Source organism: Nycticebus coucang, chromosome 17, assembly GCF_027406575.1.
Source record: "Nycticebus coucang isolate mNycCou1 chromosome 17, mNycCou1.pri, whole genome shotgun sequence".
Taxonomy (NCBI): Eukaryota; Metazoa; Chordata; class Mammalia; order Primates; family Lorisidae; genus Nycticebus; species Nycticebus coucang.
Window position 1 is genome coordinate 85,816,211 of NC_069796.1, and position 23,080 is coordinate 85,839,290.

The 23,080-nt window shown below is 55.1% G+C and overlaps 1 protein-coding gene and 1 pseudogene across 3 annotated transcripts in view; one reads left to right on the forward strand and one right to left on the reverse strand.

Moving 5' to 3' along the window:
* Positions 1-3,701, forward strand: LOC128568432 (histone H2B type 2-K1-like; annotated as a pseudogene).
* The window catches only part of SH3TC1 (SH3 domain and tetratricopeptide repeats 1), a 41,183-nt gene that overhangs the window by 12,121 nt on the left and 5,982 nt on the right, over positions 1-23,080 (reverse strand). The window contains exons 3-12 of one of the 3 annotated variants that reach the window (XM_053566078.1): positions 21,043-21,123; positions 18,995-19,122; positions 17,530-17,635; positions 15,777-15,923; positions 13,961-14,165; positions 12,957-13,033; positions 11,997-12,192; positions 8,925-9,058; positions 7,274-7,315; positions 3,719-5,404 (exon numbers count right to left, since the gene is read on the reverse strand). In XM_053566078.1, the coding sequence (XP_053422053.1) occupies positions 3,719-5,404; positions 7,274-7,315; positions 8,925-9,058; positions 11,997-12,192; positions 12,957-13,033; positions 13,961-14,165; positions 15,777-15,923; positions 17,530-17,635; positions 18,995-19,122; positions 21,043-21,123 (2,802 nt within the window). Of the gene's footprint in view, positions 1-3,718; positions 5,405-7,273; positions 7,316-8,924; positions 9,059-11,996; positions 12,193-12,956; positions 13,034-13,960; positions 14,166-15,776; positions 15,924-17,521; positions 17,636-18,994; positions 19,123-21,042; positions 21,124-23,080 lie in introns of those variants that run through there. The other 2 variants (XM_053566079.1, XM_053566080.1) reach the window with 2 other exon arrangements.

A 23,080-nucleotide genomic window follows, 5' to 3' on the forward strand; every position in this document is an offset into this window, starting at 1 on the left:
GGCAGGACACAAAAGGAAAAGGTCAGCCTCAGGGCCTCGTAGTGGACATTCGTGGGCTCGGAGGCCCCTGCCACATGCTGCCACTTCCACTGTCTGTGAGCAGGGCCACTGTAGATGGGGAAACCGAGCCCAGATAGCAGGGTGGCCTGCTCAAGGGCACACAGACAATGCGCACATCAACGGGAGCCCCAGGCAGGGCCTGTGGCAGGTGCTCAAGAGACAATGCCCAGCTTCCTCACAAGCCCCAGGCCTGGGGGTCCTGGCCTGGCTCGGCCATCATACCAGGCCACCTGCTTCTGCTTCATAAAGCCCCTCTGGCCAGGACAGAGGCCGCCTTCACAGATGGATACCCTGAGAGTCCAAGAACTGTGCTGAAATGGGGTTCAAATCTGGCTTCTGGCACCCCAAAGCTGACACTCCTCCCACGAGGCCAGGCTCCAAACTCATAGGCTACTGGCCTCTTCTAAAACCAGGGGGTTATAAGCAGTAGAGTGCTGTTGACTGCCAAAAAACCTCCCAGGATCAGTCCGAGGAACTGGAAGATGAGTACGAAGCATGGGCAACAGCAGCAGGCTGGGGGCCGTGGGGGCCGCAGTTCTGGGAACAACAAGTCCAAAAAGCATTGCCTGTGTAAAGAAACCTCCTCTATGCACATCTACAAGGTGTTGAAGCAGGTGCACCCTGACATCGGCATCTCTGCCAAGGCATGAGCATCATGAACTCATTCGCGAATGGTGTGTTTGAGCAGCTTGCTGGTGAGGCCGCCCGGCTGGCCCAGTACTTGGGTCGGACCACCCTGACTTCCCAGGAAGTCCAGACAACTGTGCGGCTGCTGCTGCCTGGGGAGCTGGTCAAACATGCCATGTCTGAGGGCACCAAGGCTGTCACCAAGTACACCAGCTCCAAGTAACCAGGGACTGACGAATAAAGGGTGAATTGCTTAAAAAACAAACAAACAAAAAAAACAACTCCCAGGATCAACAAGAAAATAGGAGACTTAACAATACCACATTATTCCTCCAACACCAGCAGAACACGGTCTCAAATGCCCAAGGTAGCCCACCGATCAAGCCATAAAACAAGTCCCTCTAAAACAAGAAAAGAACTGAAACTCTATGTTCTTCAGCTACACTGGAATGAAACTTGAAACCAACAACAAAAATAAATTTGAGAAATTCACAAATATGTGAAAATTATACTGCACACTCCTAATAACTAATGATTGAAAGAAAATAGCATATGGGCGGCGCCTGTGGCTCAGTTGGTAAGGCACCGGCCCCATATACTGAGGGCAGCAGGTTCAAACTCGGCTCCGGCCAAACTGCAACCAAAAAATAGCCGGGCGTTGTGGTGGGCGCCTGTAGTCCCAGCTACACGGGAGGCTGAGGCAAGAGAATCGCTTAAGCCCAGGAGTTGGAGGTTGCTGTGAGCTGTGTGAGGCCACGGCACTCTACTGAGGGCCATAGGGTGAGACTCTGTCTCTACAAAAAAAAAAAAAAAAGAAAGAAAGAAAGAAAATAGCATAAAGGAAAAGAGAAAATACTTTGAGATGAATCAAAAGTTGTGGGTGGCAGCTAAAGCAGTGCTTAGATCAAAATTCATGACTATAAATGCCTACAATAAAAGAAAGAAAAATTTCAAATCTGAAACCTAAACTTCTGCCTTAAGAGATTAGAAAAAGAAGAGTCAACAAAACCCAAAGCAAGCAGAAGGAATAAATAATAATCAGTGGAGTGGAAATATTAAATAGTGATATAGAGAATAGAAAAACAATAAAGTCAAAGTTGGTTGACCCAAAGTTGGTTCTTTGAAAAGATTAACAAAATTAGCAAATCTTTCACCAGACCAACCAAGGAAAAGAGAAGATAGAAATTACTAAAATTAAGGTGGCGTCCATAGCTCAGGGAGTAGGGTGCTGGCCACATACACTGAGGGTGGTGGGTTCGAACCTGGCCTGGGCCAGCTTAAAAAAACAATGACAACTGCAACAACAACAACAAAAATAGCTGGGTGTTGTGGCGGGCACCTGTAGTCCCAGCTACTTGGGAGGCTGAGGCAAGAGAATTGCTTGAGCCCAAGAGTTGGAGGTTGCTGTGAGTTGTGATGCCACAGCACTCTACTGAGGGTGACACAGTGAGACTCTGCCTCAAAAAAAAAAAAAAAAGAAATTACCAAAATTAAAAATGAAAGAGGGAACATTATTGCCCACTTCACAGAAATAGAAGGTTTATAAGAGAATAATACCATGAATAGCTGTATACCAACAGATCAGATAACCTGGACAAAATGGCAAATTCCTAGAAAAACACAAACTGCCAGAGTGACTGCAAAGTGACTTGGGGGAGGCACCTGGTTGCTCTAGGGTATCTGCCCAGCCCTGGGTCCGCCTCACTTGTTCAACATGAGAGAGAGGAAAATGTGGTCTCCTGGGCCCCCTGCCTGGCATTTCCCTGGGGAAGAACCAGCTAGGAGAAGGTGCCATTACCGCCAGGACCTACCCGAGGCCTCAGGGGATGTGTGGGACCTAGCCCCCTCTAAAGGTCCCCAAGGATCCCTTGCAGCCAGAGGCCGCCCCTCTGTCACGGCCCCACCTAGTGGGGAAGAAGCTCTGGATTTGGACTCTCCCTCCCCTCCTTGGGCAGACACATATGTCCAAGGTTCCTTCATGTGGTCACTTCCTAAAGCTCTGTCCCTTCAAGGGCCTGAGTGTGTGCCAGGCCCAGCTTAGGAATGGGCAGCTTTGGTGCATCCCAGGACTTGGAGCTAGGTGACAGGTGTCAGCTGAGTAGTCTCACTTAGCCATCCTGGGGGGGATTCAAACTCCCGACCCCTCAAGCTCTTCCTCCCTCCGTTCCTGGTGGCCTAGACTGCTATTCATTCACTGCACACAGCCAGGGTGAGGGCACTATAGCACTCAGTGGCTCCCCAGTGCCCTCAGGGACTCCTGGGCCAACTGAGGTTATCCCCATCCAGCTCCTGACCCCCACTCCCAGCTCTGCCCCTCCCTGCACGGCCTGCTCACTCCCCCTGAGCCTTTGCAGCCCCTCACCTCCCACCCCATGCTGGGCATCATCCTTCCATCCCAAACTAAAGAGACATCCCTAAGCCACAAGTTAGGGCTCGGCTATTATGCCGATCACCCGCTTCTGTGGCTTTTCTGGTTGAATGTCAGTTTCCCATTCTTACACCCCGCCGCAGTCTCATTTGTCGGGGGAGCTTAGTATGCTTCCTGCACAAGAGTTTTGCATGAACTTGAACTGCTCTGTGGCCTGGGGTGCCCACCCACCTCCATGTGCCCTGTGAAGTGGGGATGTGTCAGGATGCAGGACTGTTGCAGATCCCGAGGAGAGAACATGAATTCAAGGCCCTGCTCACAGAGGGCCTGGGGCTCCTCTCGATGGGGGGAGCCTATAGTGCCAGGGTATGTGTAGGGGACCTACTGCCCCAATGGCCTGGACTTCCAAGACCCCGAGAATGTAGGACCTTCAATGCTCAAACCAGAACCATTCCTGGGCAGATAAGGATGTGCTGGTTCCCTGAGTGTGGCTGGTCCTGCGTGGGGCGGCCTTTGTCAGGGCTGTGCAAACATCTGCTGGTTTTCACTACTGAGCATCCGCCACGGAGAAGAAACCACTGCTCACCTCTGAGTCGCAAACCCCAGGTGAGCTCCGACATAGAACCCAGGGAGGGGGGGGAGAGAGAACTGAGCAGCACCTACTCTCCAGGTGGTCCGTGTCCACGGCGACCAGGAAGGCCCACTCATAGTAGCATTTGCCCTGCTGGGGAAGGGCCTGGCGAGTGCAAAGGTGACCCAGTTGCAGGAGCACCTGGGTGAAGTCCCGGCCACACTCCCTGCTGGGCAGCTGTGAGAAGAGCTGGGCAGCCTCTAGGAGGTAGTGCTGGGCAAGCCTACTGGCCCCCACATGCAGACACAGCGCCCCAAAGTTGGCCAGCACCACCGCCTCGTTCCGTAGCTGGTGCAGGCCCCTGGCCATGCGCAGGGCACGGTAGTAGCCCTCAGCCGCCTGCCGGATCCTGCCTGTCCTCCTTAAGGCCATGGCTGCCATGTTGGTGATCACGCCCTCCTGGTCCTCACTGGCCACTTCTGCATCCAGGATGGACTCCAGGATGTCCAGGGCCACTTGGCTCTGCCCATAAAGCACATGCAGCCAGGCGAGGGCCACCAGGTGATCCACAACAGGGTGGACTCCAGCCACAGCATCGGCTTCCACCGCCTGTATCATAAAGGCAATGGCTGGCCTGTGCTGCCCATGGTAGCTGTGCAGCTGGGCCAGGCTGGAGCAGAGGGGGCCACGCAGGGCACACCCCGTGCTCAAGGATGGGGAGGCCAGCGCCTGCCTGAGGTAGTGGGCAGTCTGGGAGGGGACACTGTGAGCTGCCTGCCTCTGGCTGTGGAGCCGGGGGGCATTCCAGAGCACAAGGTCCACGCTCCTCAGTGAGCTGGCCAGGGAGCCCCGTGTCTGCAGTGAGGCCACCTTGATACAGCTGAGGGCCAGGTGGGGAAGGCACTTCCGGCTGTAGATGTCTGCCAGGAGCAGGTAGCAGTCTGAGGGCCATAAGGCCTCCTGGGTCCCAAGGTCCCTGTGCAGAAGCAGCAGCCTCTCCAGGAAGGGCAGGGCCTCCTCGGGCTGCTTGAGGTGGACATGGTGTCTGGCCAGCAGAAAGCAGGCCCGGGCCTCGGCCTGGAGACTCTGGCCACCCACAGCCCGCCGCAGCGCATACCTCAGGAGCTCAGCCTCTGCCTCGGAGCTGCAGATGTGGCCGGGCGTCCCCAAGAGCAGGGCTGCAGCTTTGGGCACCGCCTGGGCACACTTTTCCCTGTTCTTCTGCTTTAGGTAAATGGTGGCCAGGTTGGCATACACAGCCACCACCAGTGAGAGGTCCCCGAAGTTTCCCCCCAAAGCCCCCAGAGCTTCCTCGAAGTATACCCGGGCCTGGGACAGCTTGAGTCTTCTGGCGCACAGCCGGCCCAGAAGAAAGCAGAGTCTTGCCAGGGCCATGGGCAGGCCGGCTTTCTTGGCCGCCCCCCGGGCCTGTGCCAGGCACCCCGCCAGCTCCTCCTCGTCGGTGAAGCTGGAGAACACGCTACTAAGCCATGACAGCGAGGCGTCATACAGGCCATAGAAGCAGGCCTGGTACCCGGGGGTGTTCAGGGCCTGCAGCAGCGGGCCCAGGGCCTCTGCGTCGGTCCAGTCGGCCTCCGTGTCTAGGTGGAAAGATGGTTCCTTGGAGTCTGGTGAACTCACTTCACTGGATGCCACATGGAGACCCCAGGACACTGGTTCCTCAGGGCAGCTTGGGCAGGTCTTGCATTGTTCTAGAACATTCTTCACCTTTTGCAGAGTCTCGTGTGGGTCTGGGTCCAGGCGAGGTGGAGGCATTTCTGCAAGTCAGAACACCCAGATAGATGGATGAGAGCCTGGACGTGAGTCCTGAGGGTAGGGCCTCTCACAGGCTAGCGGGGAGCATTTGAGAGTTATGTGACCTGCCACGCACAGGGTCTAGAAAACACAGTGGGACTCAGTAATTATGCTTGCAAGGAGAACAGATCTGTCTGGGCAGCTCTCTTACCAAATAACCTTCCTTTTCCCATTCTTTGCCTTTCTGACAGCATGGTTTAGGAGATAGCTCAGCAGACACGTGGAGATCCCTTTCCCTCTTATAAAGAATCAAAGCCACCTAACTGGACCCGTCCACACTCTGTGCTACTACTGCAAATGTGTGACTTTGTCAGTGTGTCAGGCCTCCCCATCAGCAGCAGAAATCCATGAAATCAGCCCTTCAGAGCCACTGATCAGCACGAGCTCCAAAGTGCCACACAAGACTGACGGAGCCTGGGGCGGCGCCTGTGGCTCAGTCGGTGAGGCGCCGGCCCCATATGCCGAGGGTGGCGGGTTCAAACCCGGCCCCGGCCAAACTGCAACCAAAAAATAGCCTGGCGTTGTTGGCGGGCGCCTGTAGTCCCAGCTACTCGGGAGGCTGAGGCAAGAGAATCGCTTAAGCCCAGGAGTTGGAGGTTGCTGTGAGCTGTGTGAGGCCATGACACTCTACCGGGGGCCATAAAGTGAGACTCTGTCTCTACAAAAAAAAAAAAAGAAGACTGACGGAGCCACAATAGCCAAGGGCACAGTGCTGTGGCCAACGCCCAGCTCCACCAGGGAGCAACAGGAAGATTGGGACGAGCATCAGGTGGATTCTCCATCAGGAAGGATTGAGAATCCAAGGCCCATGGTCCCTAAAGTGTTAACAAAAGGACACGGCTGCCCACAGTGCCCGCTGGCACCACTGCCCGCTTTGGGTGGATGCTGTGTCTCAGGAGGTGAGCAAACAAGCTACATTTCCTGTTGGAAAAACATGGGATTAAAGGGGGATTTATTGGAAAGGAAAGAATCAGAATTTAAACAGACTCTTCTGTTTCGAGTTCACATTTTAAAAATATTTTCTAACAGTCTCCTTGTTAGTCTTACAGACTCATAACTCTTTATAAGTCTTGGAATAAGAAAAAAATTAAATATGGTTTAGGAGCAAATGTCTGCCTGACCATCTTCCATTCCCCACAGAGGCAGCAGCCCCCCAGGACGGGCTTCCTGCGTCGTCTCAGCCTCCCAGCTCTGGGGATCCATCCCTGGAAGGCACCCTCGCCCTCCCCTCAGGGCTCCACCTTGTCCCAGAGTGACCCTTGGAGCTTGTACTTGAGGGATCTTATCCCCAGGGAATCTCAAAGGCCCCTTGGCATCCATCCCCCACCCCCCACCCAGGTTCACTCCCATGGACCATGTGTAGAAGAGCAGAGCTGTGGAGGGGAGAAGGGGACGGTCTCTCCCTGAACCAGTCCCTCAGGAAGGCATGGACCTCTGAGGGACCTGAGTTACGGAGGGACGTCCTCTCCACCCTGAGTCCCCCTGTGGGCAGGGTGGCCTTGCCTCTCTGAGTCATGGCCAGGGCAAGTGCCAACTCCTTTAAGTCACTGGAAAGGAACTCATAGCCACACATGGGCTCAGCAGAGGAGGAAGCCCTCCACTTCAGTTGGGGAACCAGGCAGAGGCTGGCATGGTCATCGGAAGGGATGTGGCCCCCAGGGCCTCCACAGCCCTAGCAGAGGAAGTATCAGGCCTACTTCAGGCAGCCTCCCCCAGATCCCCAGGCTGAACCCAGAGAGTGAGGGCCACACCTAATTCTGCCACCCCTGCCCTGCTGTTACCCCAAGGCCCACAGTGACCAGCGGAGCCCCAGCCACCCGGGCAGGACCTACCTTGTCTTTCTGGCTTCTCAAGCTCAGTTTCTTCTAATCTGTCTGCAAAAGGAGAGCAGAGAGGCCATCACTACCTCCAGCCAGCACCCTCTGGGTCCTGGGCCATGTCCGGTTGGATGGTGGCACCAGCATAGGAACATGCCTGACACTAGCATTCCCGAGGTAGAGGCAGGGCTCAAGGGGCCCCACAGTCAGGGGGCCAGAGAATCTCCATTTTCTAAGCCAGGACACAGCTGTCTATCCCCACCCCACCTACGTCCCCTATTGTCTGGGGACAGGGGATGCACTCCCCCCCAAGGGGCACCCCTGGACTTCCATCAGCTCCGTAAGGGAGCAGGACAGGAAACGGCTCAGTTCCTGGGATTAATGCTGCCCCACCTCAGACCTCCACCCTCCTCTCCCCAGAGCAGGCATCTCATCAGCCTCAAAGCAGGCTGACACTAACTGATGGGTTACTATAGAAATCAAATGAGAAAAAGAGCGAAAGGAAGAAGCGTGAGGCATAAATTGCCAGGAACTATGATAACATACATGGCATACCTGCTGGAATCCCCCTGGGACACCACCAGAATCGGGCACCCAGCGTCCCCAGGACACCCTCCCCATGCTGCCTCCCAATCCTGAGATGGTAATCATGGTTTGAGCCTTGATATGTCAAGGTCAAGTTCAAGCTTGTCCATTTAGGAAAATAAATTGTTTCACGGGGCCTAAAATGTTTGAATCTATTACTGGTGCGAGAAAAAGTTCTTGCAATGAGTGTCATTGAGGAGGCAGGAAAAAAGTGTGTGTAGAAGTCTATGTTTCTACATGTGTGTACGTGTGTGTGCACGCCTGTGTAGGCGTGTGGGTGGGTGGGTCTGTCTACATGTGTCTGTGTTACACGTACCAGTGAGTGTGCATGTGCGCATACATGCACACAGCTGAGCGTGTGTGCACATGCGTCTCTGCATGTATATATGCACATAGGTGAGCGTGTGTGCACACTTGTATTTTTCTCCACCCCTCAGGATACAGGAATGAACCCACAGTCCATGCCCACTGCCTACAGCAGCTGACAGGAAGGTTTGTCCAACGTCACCACCCTGCCACAATTCTCCTGCGTGCTGTAGACGACACACCACCTCCCTCCATGCTCTGTTCTGCAGACCCCAGAGAAATCCTTCACACAGAGCGGCATGGAGCGAAGACAGGAAGAGCCTTGTGTTTAGAGGCTACGGCCCTGGGGTCCTGCCCCAACGCCCAGCACCTAGGTGACCTCGGCCAAACCACAGCCCCAGGTTCATCGCCATGTAGTGAGGAGCAGAACACAGCAGGCAGACCGCTGGGTCCCGAGCAGGAGCCACCAGTGCTGGCCAAGTTAGAAGCAGGACCATGCCTTCTCCCGCCCCAGCAGATGCCTGGGCTGGCGCCTGGGGTCAGGGAAGAAAAGGCTCCCCCAAGGCCCGCCTTGGGCAGCAGGGAGCCTCAGAGCCCCAGCTCCTCACTGTGTCCTCTCCCAAGGCCCCACGTGCTCCGAGGGCAGTAAAAACACCTGCCTGTCCACCTTCCAGCACGCAGGCTGGCCATCACCCTTGTCCATGGATGAAGGCAGCACAGCAGCCCAGAAGGGAAGGGAAGGAGCAGTCGCCACGCCAACAGCTCCCACACGTACCCAGGTTGTATACCATGCACACGTCCACGGCCGACATTCTCCTCAGTAACTGCCTGGCATCTTCTTCAGAAAAGTGGCCCTCGTTGCTGAAGAATGACCTTTCTTCCTCATTGAGGAAGATCACACTTTCCAATCTGGAAAATATAAAGTGTTTTATTTGAAATAACATATTTCCAAAGTAAACGTTTCACAAGAAGACTTATTTCCACTCCCTAATTTGACAGACAGTTCTGAAACACCACCCTCTACCCAGCCAGTCAGGACTAGAAGACAAAAAAACAGAACAGATCCCGCCCTCGAGGAAATTGCCTGTCCAGGGACAGGTGCCCAGGAGCAGGAAAGGCTGACGGATCATGGCATCCTGGGAAGGTGAGCTCCCTGGCAGCCTGCAAAGCCCCATCTCACATGTCCCTTCCCCCACGAAGCCTGCTGTGACAGCTGCGGGCAGAACGAACGGCTGCTGCGCACTGAGAGCCGACTGTTCCTCAGACCACCCGTGCAGAGCTTCTGCTCCCTCAGCCTCTGCACAAACACGGGGCATATGTGTGTCCCACAAAGTCAGGGAGCAAACCATAGGAGGGGACAGAGGGAGGGGGGAGGAGGAAAAAGGAGGCAACTTTTCCTATAGCACTAAATCACCAGAATAATATGAAACACTGAAATGCACCCTATTGAGAATTTTAGAGTAGTTTGCAGGACAGTTTTCGAAATAACAGGTCTGTATTTTTTAAAATGTCAGACAAGGGAATATGGAAAAGCTGTTTTAGATTAAGTAGACAAGACAGAATAACTGAAGGTAACACAGGGTCTGGAATTTTCTCTGGGTATAAAGGGGACTACTGTGACAACTGGCAAAATCTGGGTAAGTTCCGTAGATAACTTCATGATATCAATGTCTGTTTCCTGATTTTGACAATTATACAGAAGTTACGTAAGCGATGTCCTGGTTTTAGGAACCACATGCTATATCATTTAGGGGTAAAGGAACATCATGTTTGCAACTTACCCTCAAAGGGTTTAGGGGGAGAAAAAAAAGAAGGAAAAGAAGGAAAAGAATAAGGCAAATGTTGTAACATGTTCACATTTGTGCAATCTGGGTGACACCATAGGAAATTTTATACTCTTTTTGTCATTTCTTAGTAAGTCTGCAATTATGTCAAAATAACATAAAAGAAAAAAAAGAGCCACCAGTTTGTTCATTAAATAAACAAATAGATAAAAATCCATCCAGAGTCTGCAATAGGAAAGGTATTCAATAAACATTAATTGAGAGAATAAATGAAGCTGTTAGGATTTCTTCCGCTATAAACAGGACCAGTGGCACCTGGCCCTGCCATCCTTCTGGGTTAATGGAAGGGAATGGACGAGCTCATTCCCATAGCTCTTCTCTAACCCACTGCAAGTGAAGTACATGTCCAATTCATATGGTCCCCAGAAGTCTGTTGAGAAATTGCAGCCTCCCTTGGAGAGGGTAGCAAAAATCTAGACTAAGGGTATTCCATAGAACACCAGCTCAGCAAAAAGCAAATTAGGGACATGTGAAAAGAGAATTCCAGAGGTCAAATAACTGGGAAGCACATTTCAACAGGAAAAGATGCCTTGCATGTGCCGGGACTCCCTGGAAAGCATCAGTAAAGGGACAGAGCATGACAAAGTTTGTGATGGGGCACCAGGAGGGAACACACCTTGGGAAATGCCAGTCTAGCTGCTTCTGTCGGCACAGCCTCGCCAGCTTCTACCCCCTTTTGAGGCACAGATGCAAGAGGGGCCAAAGCAAACAGACACTTTTAAATTAGAAGGACAAAATGAAATGACTGGCTGGATAAGGCATGACACCAAACAGCCTCTGAGATTTGGTCTGTCGCATAATCAAACACAGAACAGGGTCACGGGAGACAAGCATCTCCTTGGTGGGAAGTGAGGCCCACAGAGGGGGAGATAGGACCAGAATCACGGGACCCAGTAAAGGGCCCTTTCTATATATCGACTATCTCTGAGCTCCTTGACTGAGGTCTTGACAAGATCAAGTCCAGGGGAACAGAACTCTGTCACAGGATGGGCACAGGTGTGCTCTCTGACCACTCTCTAAAGACTTTCCTGATGCTGGGCAGTGGGAACACAGAGGTACCCAGAGAGCCCTCCCCTTGGAGTTCCTTGGTGGTGGCAGGCAAGTCTTAGATCAAGTGGAGGACAGCTCACACAGGGACAGGTGTGTGGCCAGAAGTGTTCCCAGGAATGAGCCATATAGGTAGGACTGGGAGACGGTGAGAGCCCACAGGAGCACCGGAGGGGCAGGATGGAGGGATCAGCCTGGCACAGTGTCAACCCAGACCTGTTTCGGAAGGGGTGAGCTGGCCTATGCAGCAGACCCAGGGTGAACTGGTAGTGAATGGCAGGCTTTAAAATCAGAGTCACCAGGCCCTGGGTGGTGGGGGACCTCAAAGGCTGGGCCAGAAGTCATGAAGGAGAGTGGCTGGATCACAACATAGGGCCCTTGCAGATCATGTCAATCCAAAACCTGGGAAGGTTGCTTTTTATTGAAACAGTATCTTTGCAGATGTAATTAGTTAAGATGAGATCAGACTGGTCCCCTCATTAGAAGAGAAAAATGAGTCACAGACACTGATACGCAAAGGAAGACAGCTACATGGAGACAAGAGACAGTGTGGAGTGACACAGTCACAAGCCAAGGAAGCTCAGAGCTGCCAGGAGATGAAGAGGCAAGATCCTTCATCAGGGAATGTGGCCGTGGTGGCACTGATGGCCTCCGGAACTGTAAAACAGAACAATTCTGTTGCTACAGTCCCCAGTGCGTGGTGCTTAGTGACCACAGCTACGAGAAACTAGGACACATGGGCAGGTGTGTGTCTCAGAGCATGCCCTCCTGTCAGCATTTGGGGGAAGGTGCCGGGGACAAGGGAGTGGCACCACAAGCTTGGGGAGTAGGGAGGGGACAGTGAGTCAACCGGAACCCATCCAGGCTTGTTACACGGGAAGCGGGCGGATAGTGTAGGATCCCTGCAGAAGCAGTGGAGACAGGCTGAGGAAAGGGGCAGGGTCCCAGCCACTCACCTGGACACTGGGCCCTGAGCGCTGATGAGCTGAGTCTGCACAAACCCAACCTGGCCTGAGGCCATGTGTCGGCCCACACACCAGGGCAGGCCAGGCACCTGGGCTCCGAGGATCTGGATGAGGTCACCGCCTTGAAAGGTCATCTCTTCAGGCCCTGAGCCCTGGCAGTCTGCCACTGCCGAGGCCAGGCCCATAGCTGCAGAAAAGAGGCCGCATGGTCAGTGCAGGGGAGGCCAGGGTAGGGGCCAGGGAATTCGTCTTGTGCCTATGAGGAGGTTTGCAGGGAAGCTTGTTCCCTGCACGTGTGAGGCCGGACAGCTACATGATCCTCGGGGGGGGCGTTTGTGTCCCTACACGGAAGATGAAAAGCTGGGGGCAGAGACATTGATTAACTCAGCCTCAGTCCTCCGTCCACAAGGCCCCAGCCCTTTCCTCACGCAGCAATGGTCACAAGTCCTGCCTATTTCCTCCCTCCCTCCCCCAGGCTTCATGTCCACCTCCCAGGTACACCAGGCCATCCAAATGTCAGGCACAGCTTGGGGCAGAGTAAGAAGCCGGACCTGGCATCCAAGCCAAAGGGCTGCTGGCAGCGCCAGCTTCTCTCAAAGAAGAGCTGTGGCCAGACAAGCTTGGGCGGCAGGTCCTGCCTTACTGCAGGTGGCAAATCCAGTCAGAGCCAGCCTGCCCAGGTCCAGGCCTCCAAGGTGCCTAACACGGTGCCAGGCAGAGAGAGGAGCCCCAGGCCGTCCTGTCAGATTGTCTGCCAAGTTACACTCAGCAATCTGGGGACAGGGACCGGGCCACGGGGCTGCACTGCTGGTCTGCCCACCTGGTAGAGCTTGCTCACCACCTTGCAGATGGGAGGGTGTTTAGGGCAAGCTCAGAAACCTCCTAGATGTTGGGGCTGCCCCCTTGTCATGCCCCCGCACCTGGGGAAGAGAGGCCTGTGGAAGCACTCACCCATCAGCGGGGTGTTGAGGGACACTCGTTCACCCACAGAGTCATCGACGGGGTCCCAGGGGACCCTGAGAGCCCACCTGGAGCCAGAAGAGGGAGGTCTTTGCTGCAGGATTTCAGATTTGGGGCAAATACATTCTGTGCAGAGACTGGACAAGTCAGCTGTCCCCCAGGACCCCAAATGGACCCCATTCCTCCCCCAACACATACACACACCCACACACATACGCACAGCCTCCAGGGAGCCCCACACCCCTGCCCCCCTGCCTAGGTGCCTCGTCCTAGGGAACAGCACACCCCTGTTAACTGGAAGCCCTGCAGACCTCCCAAACATCTTCCCCGTCGCTTGCCTCAAGGAAGCTCAGTACGGTGTGGGGTGCGGGAGGACCCAAGCCCGGTGACACAGAGGCCTGGATTCAAATCTTGGCTTTACTGTGACCTTGCCAAATAACCTGGACAAATTGCTCCCCTTTCTGGGCCTCAGTTCCTCTGGCTAGAATGGAGCTGGACTAGATAATTGGCAGTCCCTCCTGCCCAGATGGCATAACAACATGCCCCGTGTGCCTGTGGGGACGACGCTGGCAATAGCACACAGGCAGGGTTCTTGGGAGAAACTCCTCTCGGGTCTCAGTAAGAGAAGCAGAGCTACAACCTGTTACTTCACAGACACTGCAAGTCAGGAGACTGAGTCTCTCTCTTTGCTTTGGCTGCCAGGAAGCTCCAAGCCAAGTTTAGGCCCCACCTTCAGCAAATGAACATGTCACCTGTCCTGACATCCACTGGTTCTACCTGCCTTTGGTTTGATGTGTACAGGGTTCTGTCTGCCTCCTCACTGTGGGTACTCATGGATGTAACCCCTTCAAAAACTCTTCAGAACGAGTTCCATGCTGCACCCTCCTCCACTACCTAACTCCAGGACGGCCCTGCCCTGTGACCTCATTGGCCTGTCATGCAGGGCCCCCACACACACAGCAGGCAAGAGGCAGAGGAGCAAAGTCGGTACCTACTGATGAAATGGGATCAGAGGCTCCAGGGGCACCGCTGCTAACTCCTCAGAGGTCATGCTGGGGCTCACCAAAGGACCTGCTTCTGGGGCCACCTCTCCTTGGGAACCCCCTGAAGCTCGCCTGAAGGGCTGGGGGCCTCTCCCTGCACCCTGAGGGCCAGTTGTCACTCTCACATGGTGGTCAGGACACAATACAAAGAAGGGCCCTTCAATGGGACAGAGGCAGTCATTCAGGGTGGGTTGCCCAAGGGAAGCCCACCTGTGCGAGATCCCCACCCCAGTTTCTACGTCCATAGAAAGGGTGGCCCGTCCAGCCAGGCAGGACCACCACCCACCCCTGCTGGGTTGCCCAAGGGAAGCCCACCTGTGCGAGATCCCCACCCCAGTTTCTACATCCATAGAAAGGGTGGCCTGTCCAGCCAGGCAGGACCACCACCCACCCCTGCTGGGTTGCCCAAGGGAAGCCCACCTGTGCGAGATCCCCACCCCAGTTTCTACATCCATAGAAAGGGTGGCCTGTCCAGCCAGGCAGGACCACCACCCACCCCTGCTGGGTTGCCCAAGGGAAGCCCACCTGTGCGAGATCCCCACCCCAGTTTCTACATCCATAGAAAGGGTGGCCTGTCCAGCCAGGCAGGACCACCACCCACCCCTGCTGGGTTGCCCAAGGGAAGCCCACCTGTGCGAGATCCCCGCCCCAGTTTCTACGTCCATAGAAAGGGTGGCCTGTCCAGCCAGGCAGGACCACCACCCACCCCTGCTGGGTTGCCCAAGGGAAGCCCACCTGTGCGAGATCCCTGCCCCAGTTTCTACGTCCATAGAAAGGGTGGCCTGTCCAGCCAGGCAGGACCACCACCCACCCCTGCTGGGTTGCCCAAGGGAAGCCCACCTGTGCGAGATCCCCGCCCCAGTTTCTACGTCCATAGAAAGGGTGGCCTGTCCAGCCAGGCAGGACCACCACCCACCCCTGCTGGGTTGCCCAAGGGAAGCCCACCTGTGCGAGATCCCTGCCCCAGTTTCTACGTCCATAGAAAGGGTGGCCTGTCCAGCCAGGCAGGACCACCACCCACCCCTGCTGGGTTGCCCAAGGGAAGCCCACCTGTGCGAGATCCCTGCCCCAGTTTCTACGTCCATAGAAAGGGTGGCCTGTCCAGCCAGGCAGGACCACCACCCACCCCTGCTGGGTTGCCCAAGGGAAGCCCACCTGTGCGAGATCCCCGCCCCAGTTTCTACGTCCATAGAAAGGGTGGCCTGTCCAGCTAGGCAGGACCACCACCCACCCCTGCTGGGTTGCCCAAGGGAAGCCCACCTGTGCGAGATCCCTGCCCCAGGTTCTACGTCCATAGAAACACAAAGGGGCCCAGACTGGATGGCTGGGAACTGGAGTGGGGCCCTGCTCTGCCCTGATGTGCTTGGCCTCGGACTCTGCCTCTGGGCCTAGTTTCCCTATCTGTGCTTTGTGGGATCAAATGTGGGGTCTCCAGGACCCTTCCTCTTCGACTGCCACCAGCGAGTCCAGTCACAGCTGGGTAGATCCCCACGGCCCATGGGTCTCCCCCTCCCTTCGCGTGAGCTCCACTTTTCCATCCATGGCCAGGGTGGAAAGACAGCTGTCTGTTCCCTGTCAGCGGTGAGGCCAATGCCACAGCCAAGTTGGGCATTCAGGGTGGGGGTGGCACAAGCCTCTTCTGCTGCTTCCCAGAGGCTTTTGTGTCTTTGGGGGCTGACCAGGGTCTCTCAGTGACTAGGGTAACTGCGGTCAGGACACCCAAGCACAGTCCCTAACGAAGGGTGCCGTCACCATGCACAGCCCTCACCTTCTTGCACGAGCAGGCTCTCGTGGGTCAACTTCAAGGCATCTTCATCCACGTGGACGCAGATGGCTGTCTCCTCTTCCTCACTGGGTGAGAGCAGCCAGAAGTTCTGGTCCATGAGCAGGTTTTCCAGGCAGTGGTGTGTGAAGCCTGCAAGGCCAGGCCCAGTCACCAGTGGGCTCCGGGGAGCAGGGAAGCCTGGTGGCCTTTGTGTTGGCCAAACCTGCACTGAGCAGGCCCATGGAGACCCTCAGCCTTGTCCTTAGGGAACTCAGGGTGCTGGGCCCGACCCAGTCAGCTGCAGTCTGACTGACTGGGCTCCAGAGGTCAAGCCTTGCCCCATCCCCTGCAGCTGTGACCATGATCAAGTTATGTGACATCCCTGTGCCTTCACATGGGTCCCTACAGATACTGTGAGTCTGCAGTGCCCCGTGGGCCATCAGGGGCTGGCTGAAAACTTGTCTGTAAGAGCCCAGACTGTGTTAGCAGCTAGTGAGAGCCGTGTCCACTTCTGTGGAGCAAAGCTTCATCTCTGGGACATCGTGAGCCTTTGTTAGCCATTGCCTGACCAGCAGGCCATCTGTCTACCCTCTGTTTTTTTTTTTTTCTTTTTTGAGACAGAAGCTCAAGCTGTTCCCCTGGGTAGAGTGCCGTGGCATCACAGCTCATAGCAACCTCCAACTCCTGGGGTCAAGTGAGTCTCCTGCCTCAGCCTCCCAAGTAGCTGGGACTACAGGCACCTGCCACAACGCCCGGCTATTTTTTGGGTTGCAGCCGTCATTGTTGTTTGGCGGGCCTGGGCTGGATTCGAACCTACCAGCTTAGGTATATGTGGCTGGTGCCTTAGCCGCTTGAGCCACAGGCGCCGAGCCAGCTGCCCTGTTTTTAAGGCAAAGGCAGACCAGGAGAGAAGCCTGCCTCTACTTGGTGTGAAATGGACACCTAGGGTGGGACAGGAAAGGCTGCTGTCTTCTCGATGCCCTGACCTAAGCCTGGAGCAGAGGGCCAGAGGAGCAGGGAGCCCGGGATGATCTCCCTCCTCTAGAAACCTATCTAGGACATTGCACATGCAGGGGTGAGGTAGCCCTGCCCAGAAGTACTTGGGAAACTGCTACTACGGTTCTACCCCAGCTTTCCCAGTCCTCAAATGGAGGAGATTCTCAGGCAGGTGAATGCCTCTGAACAGGACACAAAGTTTTAGAAAGAAGGCGTAAGGAGCAGGCCCGGGGAGGGGGGCGGGGGGCTCCTGCCTCTGATCCTCGCACTCTGGGAGGCCGAGAAGGGAGGATCGCTTGAGCTCAGGAATTTACGACCAGCCTGAGCAAGAGTGAGACCCCATCTCTACTAAAAACAGAAAAAAACTAGCTGGGCATTGTGGCAGGCACCTGTAGTCCCAGCTACTTGAGAGGCTGAGCCAGGAGGATTAATTGAGCCCTGGAGTTCGAAGTTGCTGTGAGCTAGGCCATCAGAGCTAGCTTTCCTCAAGTTCTACTGAAGTGAAATCACAGGGGACAGCGAGTGTAGGAAACTGGAAACTCATCTGAAATCATTCTCACAACTAAGACCTGCATCCATCCATGGCTCCCGCGCTCCTCCCAAACAGAAGGTGAGCATGTGGAACTGGCATGTTTGTAGGAGAAGCCCTTGTGAAGTGACCTATTCTAAAGCACCGATTTGACACATAAAGTGTGTGGTGTGCAACCAGTGTCCTCCTAGGGGAGTCCCGTAATCCATCATGGGAGGGTCACCTCTTTACCAAGAGCGTGGTAGGTGGAGAACTTCCAGATTTCTTCAAAAGTCTTAAACATTACCACAATCCGATCCTGGTCGCTGTGGATAGACAACAGCCTTGCTGACAATTCCTTAAGAGAAAGAAATAGGAGTTAGAGACCTTCCCAGGGGCTTCAGGGAAGCTCCTGAGGGTCAGTGGATAGGAGCTACGCAAGAGAAAGTCGGCAAAAGTGGCCCTGGCAGGGGACAGCACGCACAGAGTGGATCCCTTTACAGCTCATGTCAGCTCCTCCCTTGATCTTAAGCCTGCTGTGGCTCCCCAGCGCCTGTGGGACAAAACCTGCCATGGTCTCCACACCCTGGTCCCACATGCTCTATGCATCCTCTGACAACCCCACCTGTCTTAGCCAACACACACACACACATATGCATATGCACACATGCACACACGCCCACGCAGGCACACACACCCACGCACACACGTGCACACACGCACGCACAGGCACACGCACACACTCACATACGCACACACAGGCACACACGCATGCACAGGCACACACGCACGCACACGCACACACACACACATGCACACACACGCACACACACACATACACGCACACACATGCATGCATACACAGCCCCAGCTTCTCCCGTCACGTTCCGTCTGCTGAGGCTTCGCTGTCAGTCCTGGTGACCTGACCTCGCCTCCCTGCCCCATGGCCCCCTATAGCACCCCCTCTGCCCTTAGCTCCATTGACTGGCAGTGATGGGGCATTCAAAGCAGCACCAGCTAACATGGGAGGAGTACAGTTAGTGACGCATGTGGCTGGGGCTACCGATGAGAAACCAGACCTGATCCATAGCCGAGAGAAGTAGCTCAGTCAGGATTCACACCCAGAGCCAGCCCCCTACCATGCCACCCTGTGAGTGCCCGGTGCTTGTTAGTCACGCAGTCCTCACGGCAGGTCCCAGGCGTATAGCCCCAGGGTTCCCTGGGTGCTGCTGAGGAAGCCAGGTGCACAGAAAGCCAGTGTCCTGTCCACCAGCTGATCCAAAGTGCCCCCCACCCCGCTCCAGTGCCCTTCATGCCATCCTCCCCAGGACATTGCTTTGTGCAGAGGACAACAGGGGATGGCTCCGTCACAACTGCAAAAATAATATCCACTTCCCACCGAGTCTCTGTCAAAGAGGCTTTGAAAACCCTCGCAGGTGGAGGGGGCAAGGAGAAAGGGACAATGCATGGTCCACCTGAGCTGGGTGGAGAACATCCACAGCATCCCACGAGGCAAACTGGTGGGGCAGCCTCCTTCTTTCATCCATTCTGATGCCCCCATCTTTGCCCCCAAGGACCCGCGTCACAGCCCTCCCCTCCAAGGCTACTGTACTCCCCAAGTGGCCCTGTTCCTCTGCCTCCTCTCTGGTCCTCAGGCACCAACACCCTCACCCCAGCTCCTTGCAGTACCACCCCACCTTCACAGGGCCAGACTCACTCCCAGCGCGCGCGCCACCTCTCTGCTATCGCTCTCCAGTAGTCGGAGCCGGCCCCGCAGGGCCTGCTGCAGGTCAGGGTCTGGCAGCCCACTCTTCTTCCGCACAGCCAGAAGCTGCAAGGTCAGGTCTGGAAGGGGAAGATGGAGGGGTGTGGTTAGCCTGGCCTCAGATTCGGTAGGGCGCCAGACCTGCCCTGCAGCCTCCAATTCCCAGACCTACAGCCAGAGGCCTGGGCTGTGGGCTCATGCAGAGCCCTAGAGATATGGCCTGAAATCTCATCCATGTCCCACACTACTTGTGATAACCCGGACCCACCACTTAGCTCCCCAGCCTCAGTTTCCCTAGCTGTGAGTATGTGTGCTATAGAAAGATGACCAGAAGGGACTCATGTCTCCCCAGGGCAGGCTGGCATAGAGGAGCCATTCTGCATTATGGTCCCCTGCTCCAGATGGTCACTGCATCAAAACCTCTGGTGCAGAGACTGGACACTTAACAAGTACCTCCCTCATCCCATGGTAATTTCTGGGGCATCCCAGAAATCTCCATTCTACCTTCTTAACCAGCCCCTCCTTTCTTCCCCATCTCTCAAAAGGCCCCCCCTCTATCACACAGCACATCCGCCTACCTGTGAATCCCACCAGCTCTGCTCTCAACCCAGCCCCTACCCTCTTCATGGCCAGGCCCAGCAGATCTGATCTGGGCAGCTGTCTGAACCTGGGCTTCCTGTGGTCAGACCTCTGGTCTACGCAGAGCATGAGGGCCCCTCCCACCTTGCAGCGCTAGCAGGTCTTGGCCCTCCCAGGAGGCACTGTCCAGCAGAACTGTCTGCAGGGATGGACACAGGCTCTGTCTGCACCATCCCATGCAGTGGCCACCACCCGCATGGGACTGCAGAGCTCTTCAGGGCCACCTCCCTTGTCACCAGTCTGAGGCCGGTGATTTCCTGCCAAAATCTGGGCTCCAGGACTGTGACCCCACCTGTCCTGGGCACTATCTAGTCCCAGGGCCTGGAAATGTGGAAAAATGAGCTTTCCTGTTCCTCGAGGTCAGGACTCAGCCGCAGACCTCTGGCAGAGGCACTACCTGGGCTGCCAGCTCTCTACAGGAGAGAACAAGAGAGGGGAAGGGGAGAAGGGGCCAGTGAGACAGGCAGAGAGAGAAAGAGAGACACAGAGAGACCCCCGTGCCCTTGGATAGGTGGGAGCACCTGCTTCAGGCCTCTCTGGCTCTGGGACTAGGGGCTCTGAAGTAAACGCTCCACCCCTGTGGGCAAGGCCAGTGGCCAAGCAGCACAGACACTTCTAGAATCTGGACTCCACTCGCCCAGGAGGAAGCAGCCACCCAACATTTCACAACCAGCTCTGAGCTGGGACGACTCTGTTCCTACTCTAGCAGAAGGGCGGTGTTGTACTTTCACACAAAATCATCCATCCCGTTGCCTGACCTGGGATTCTACACACCCCTAGTGACCCCACGCAGTGCTGATCACATGAAAAGAAAGTCAGAGGACAGGCAGGGGGTCGGAGCCAAGGTCAAGGATCGGCATGGGACACCAGGGTCTCTCTGCCCCTGCAGGGTAAGGGGCATCTCCACCTGCTGAGTCCGGAGCTTCCTGGACCCCGCTTGCATGCACTGATCCCACCATCCCACCCATCCTTGGAGATAGCCCCCCTAAAGCCTGTGCCCAGAGGCCTCACTGGAAGGCCTCACCCTCCCCTGTACTCCGTAGCAGGGGAAGCACTCCCATCTACCACTTCTCACGTCCCTACCGAGTGTCGCCCACGGGGCTTCTAGGAGTGTATCCCCCACTTGGGCAGATGTAGAGTCTCAGGGACCCCAGATGGAAATTTAGAGTCCCAGGCCCTGCCTCAGTCCCACTGAATCAGAGCCTCTGAGCACAGGGCCTAGGCATCTGCATTTATCAAGCCTCCCCCCCGCCCCATGATTTTAAGGTGGGAAGTCTGGGGTTATTTTGGGGAGCCCCGGGTCAGACACTACAGAGTGCCCAGGTCTGAACCTGAGCACAGTGTGGGCCAAGGATATTTACCTGTGGGATATGCTCCTGTCTGGCCAGGGGGGCTCCCAGCGACACCCAGAGGAGGAATCTCATCTGCAACACAGCAGGTTCCTGAGAATAGGGGAGAACAAGCTATGCTAAGCTCCCCTGCAGGTGCCAAACACCTCAGGTCTTCAAGAAAAGGGATGTCTGTTCCACACAAGCTGCCTCTGCCATTAGCTCCATCCTCCAGGTTCACACGGCCCAGCGCCCACGGGAGCATCACTTCCCTGCAGGGCACAGTAGCCTGCCCCAGACTCAGGGGCTTAAGCAACACAAACAGACCATCTTGTAGCTGTGGCGTCCAGATGGGTCTCACAGAGTAAGGTGAAGGTGTCACAGGCTGGTTCCTTCTGGAGGGTTCAAGAGGCTCAGGGGATCCTTGTCACGACTCCCCCCTTTGCTGTGGCATCTCCTCTGGCTCTCGCTCCCTCTCACTAAGGCCCTGCAATTCAGACCATCCAGGGGCATCTCCCCATGGCAAGATTCTTAATCCCATCTGCAAAATCTGTCTTGCCAGATGAGGAGCAGATGCGTGGAGTCCGGGGCTAAGGACATGGACATGTTTGGAGGCTGCTATTTTGCCAACCACAGATTGGCTCAGCCTCACCACCCACGCGTGTGGGAGGCGGGATGTCAGCCCCCACTGGTTGCTCAGTTCTCCGCTGGTCAGCACCCGCTCTGGCCCCAGCTCCCAGCCCCTCAGGGTCTGCAGAACTTCACGGCAGCCAGGTATCTTGCATCACAATGGCGCTCATTTCACATCAGCATGTGCTGACCCCGGCCTGTGCGGTCTGGTCACCCCATGTGTCAGGGCCTATTCAGGAACTCACTTCTTCTGTTTCCCTTATCCAAGCCCAGTAGCCAGAAACATCTGCCAGATCCAAAGAAGTGCATGGCGTTCAGATCTTGGCTTCTAAACCCCACCCTTCAATTCAGGAGCCAGGGCTGCTTAGAGAAAAAACAGATCCCAGGGCTAGAACGGAGAATGAGCCTAGAGCATCGTGGGTCCCAGGAAGTAAGGATGTGTTCACAGAGGGTTGGAGATACCTCAAAAGCCCAAATCTGGGGCTATTCAAGCAACAAAATAATGACCTTTAGAGTCCAGAGACTAAATTAAAGATGTATGAGCCTGCAGTAAAATAAATATGTGGATGGCTGGGGAGAGGGACCCACTCTTCCTTATTGTTGAACACCAGCTCGTGACTGCAGAAGGGTGATGTGTTGGACGGTCATTCTACTCATTACTATTTTAGCCATGAGCAGTGTGGGTGACAACACCGGTTCTTTACGAGGTGATGGGGTGCAGGATATTCAGTCTTCCCCACTAGGAAGAATAACCACTGTGGCTGGAGAGAACTCACAGACACTCTCTCATTAAGGAATGAAAATGACCACTCCCTGTCCTTTTCGACATGATTTGCACACAGTGGGCCTCCTGACACGCTGTACTGAGAGGGACACATTACTTCTGTGGATTCTTACCCCAAATCCTTGGAGTCTGTATCATGAAGAACTATATTCTTCAAAATAACCACTTCTGGATTAAATGGCACCACAGAGAGGTGGCGACAGAACGTAAGGCGTGACCAAGACTTTTTTGTCATAAAGGACGGCATTGGGACAGTCAGATGTGAATGAGGTCTGTAGTTAGGTAACAGCATTATTAAAAACCAGGAAATTAACGTTGAAATAATTGCACTGTGGTTACGCAAGGGGATGTCCTGGTTTTAAGAAGTATGGGCGCCTTAGGGAAAGAAGGGCACCGAATCTGTGTTTTACTCCCAAACTGTCAGAAAAAAATAAACTAGGGGGGTGGGGAGCAAAAGCAGCAAAATATGAACATTCTCAGAATCTGGAATCTGGGTGAGGGTGAATGGGAATTATTTGTACTATTTCTTGCAACTGTCGCTGTCAGCCAGAATTGCCTGGAGAAGCCTAGGGGCTCAAGTGGCGCATGCAGAAATGGTGCCCAGGGAGCCTCCTCTGAAAGGAGAAGTTCGTGGCCCTGTCGTCTGGGCCCACAGAT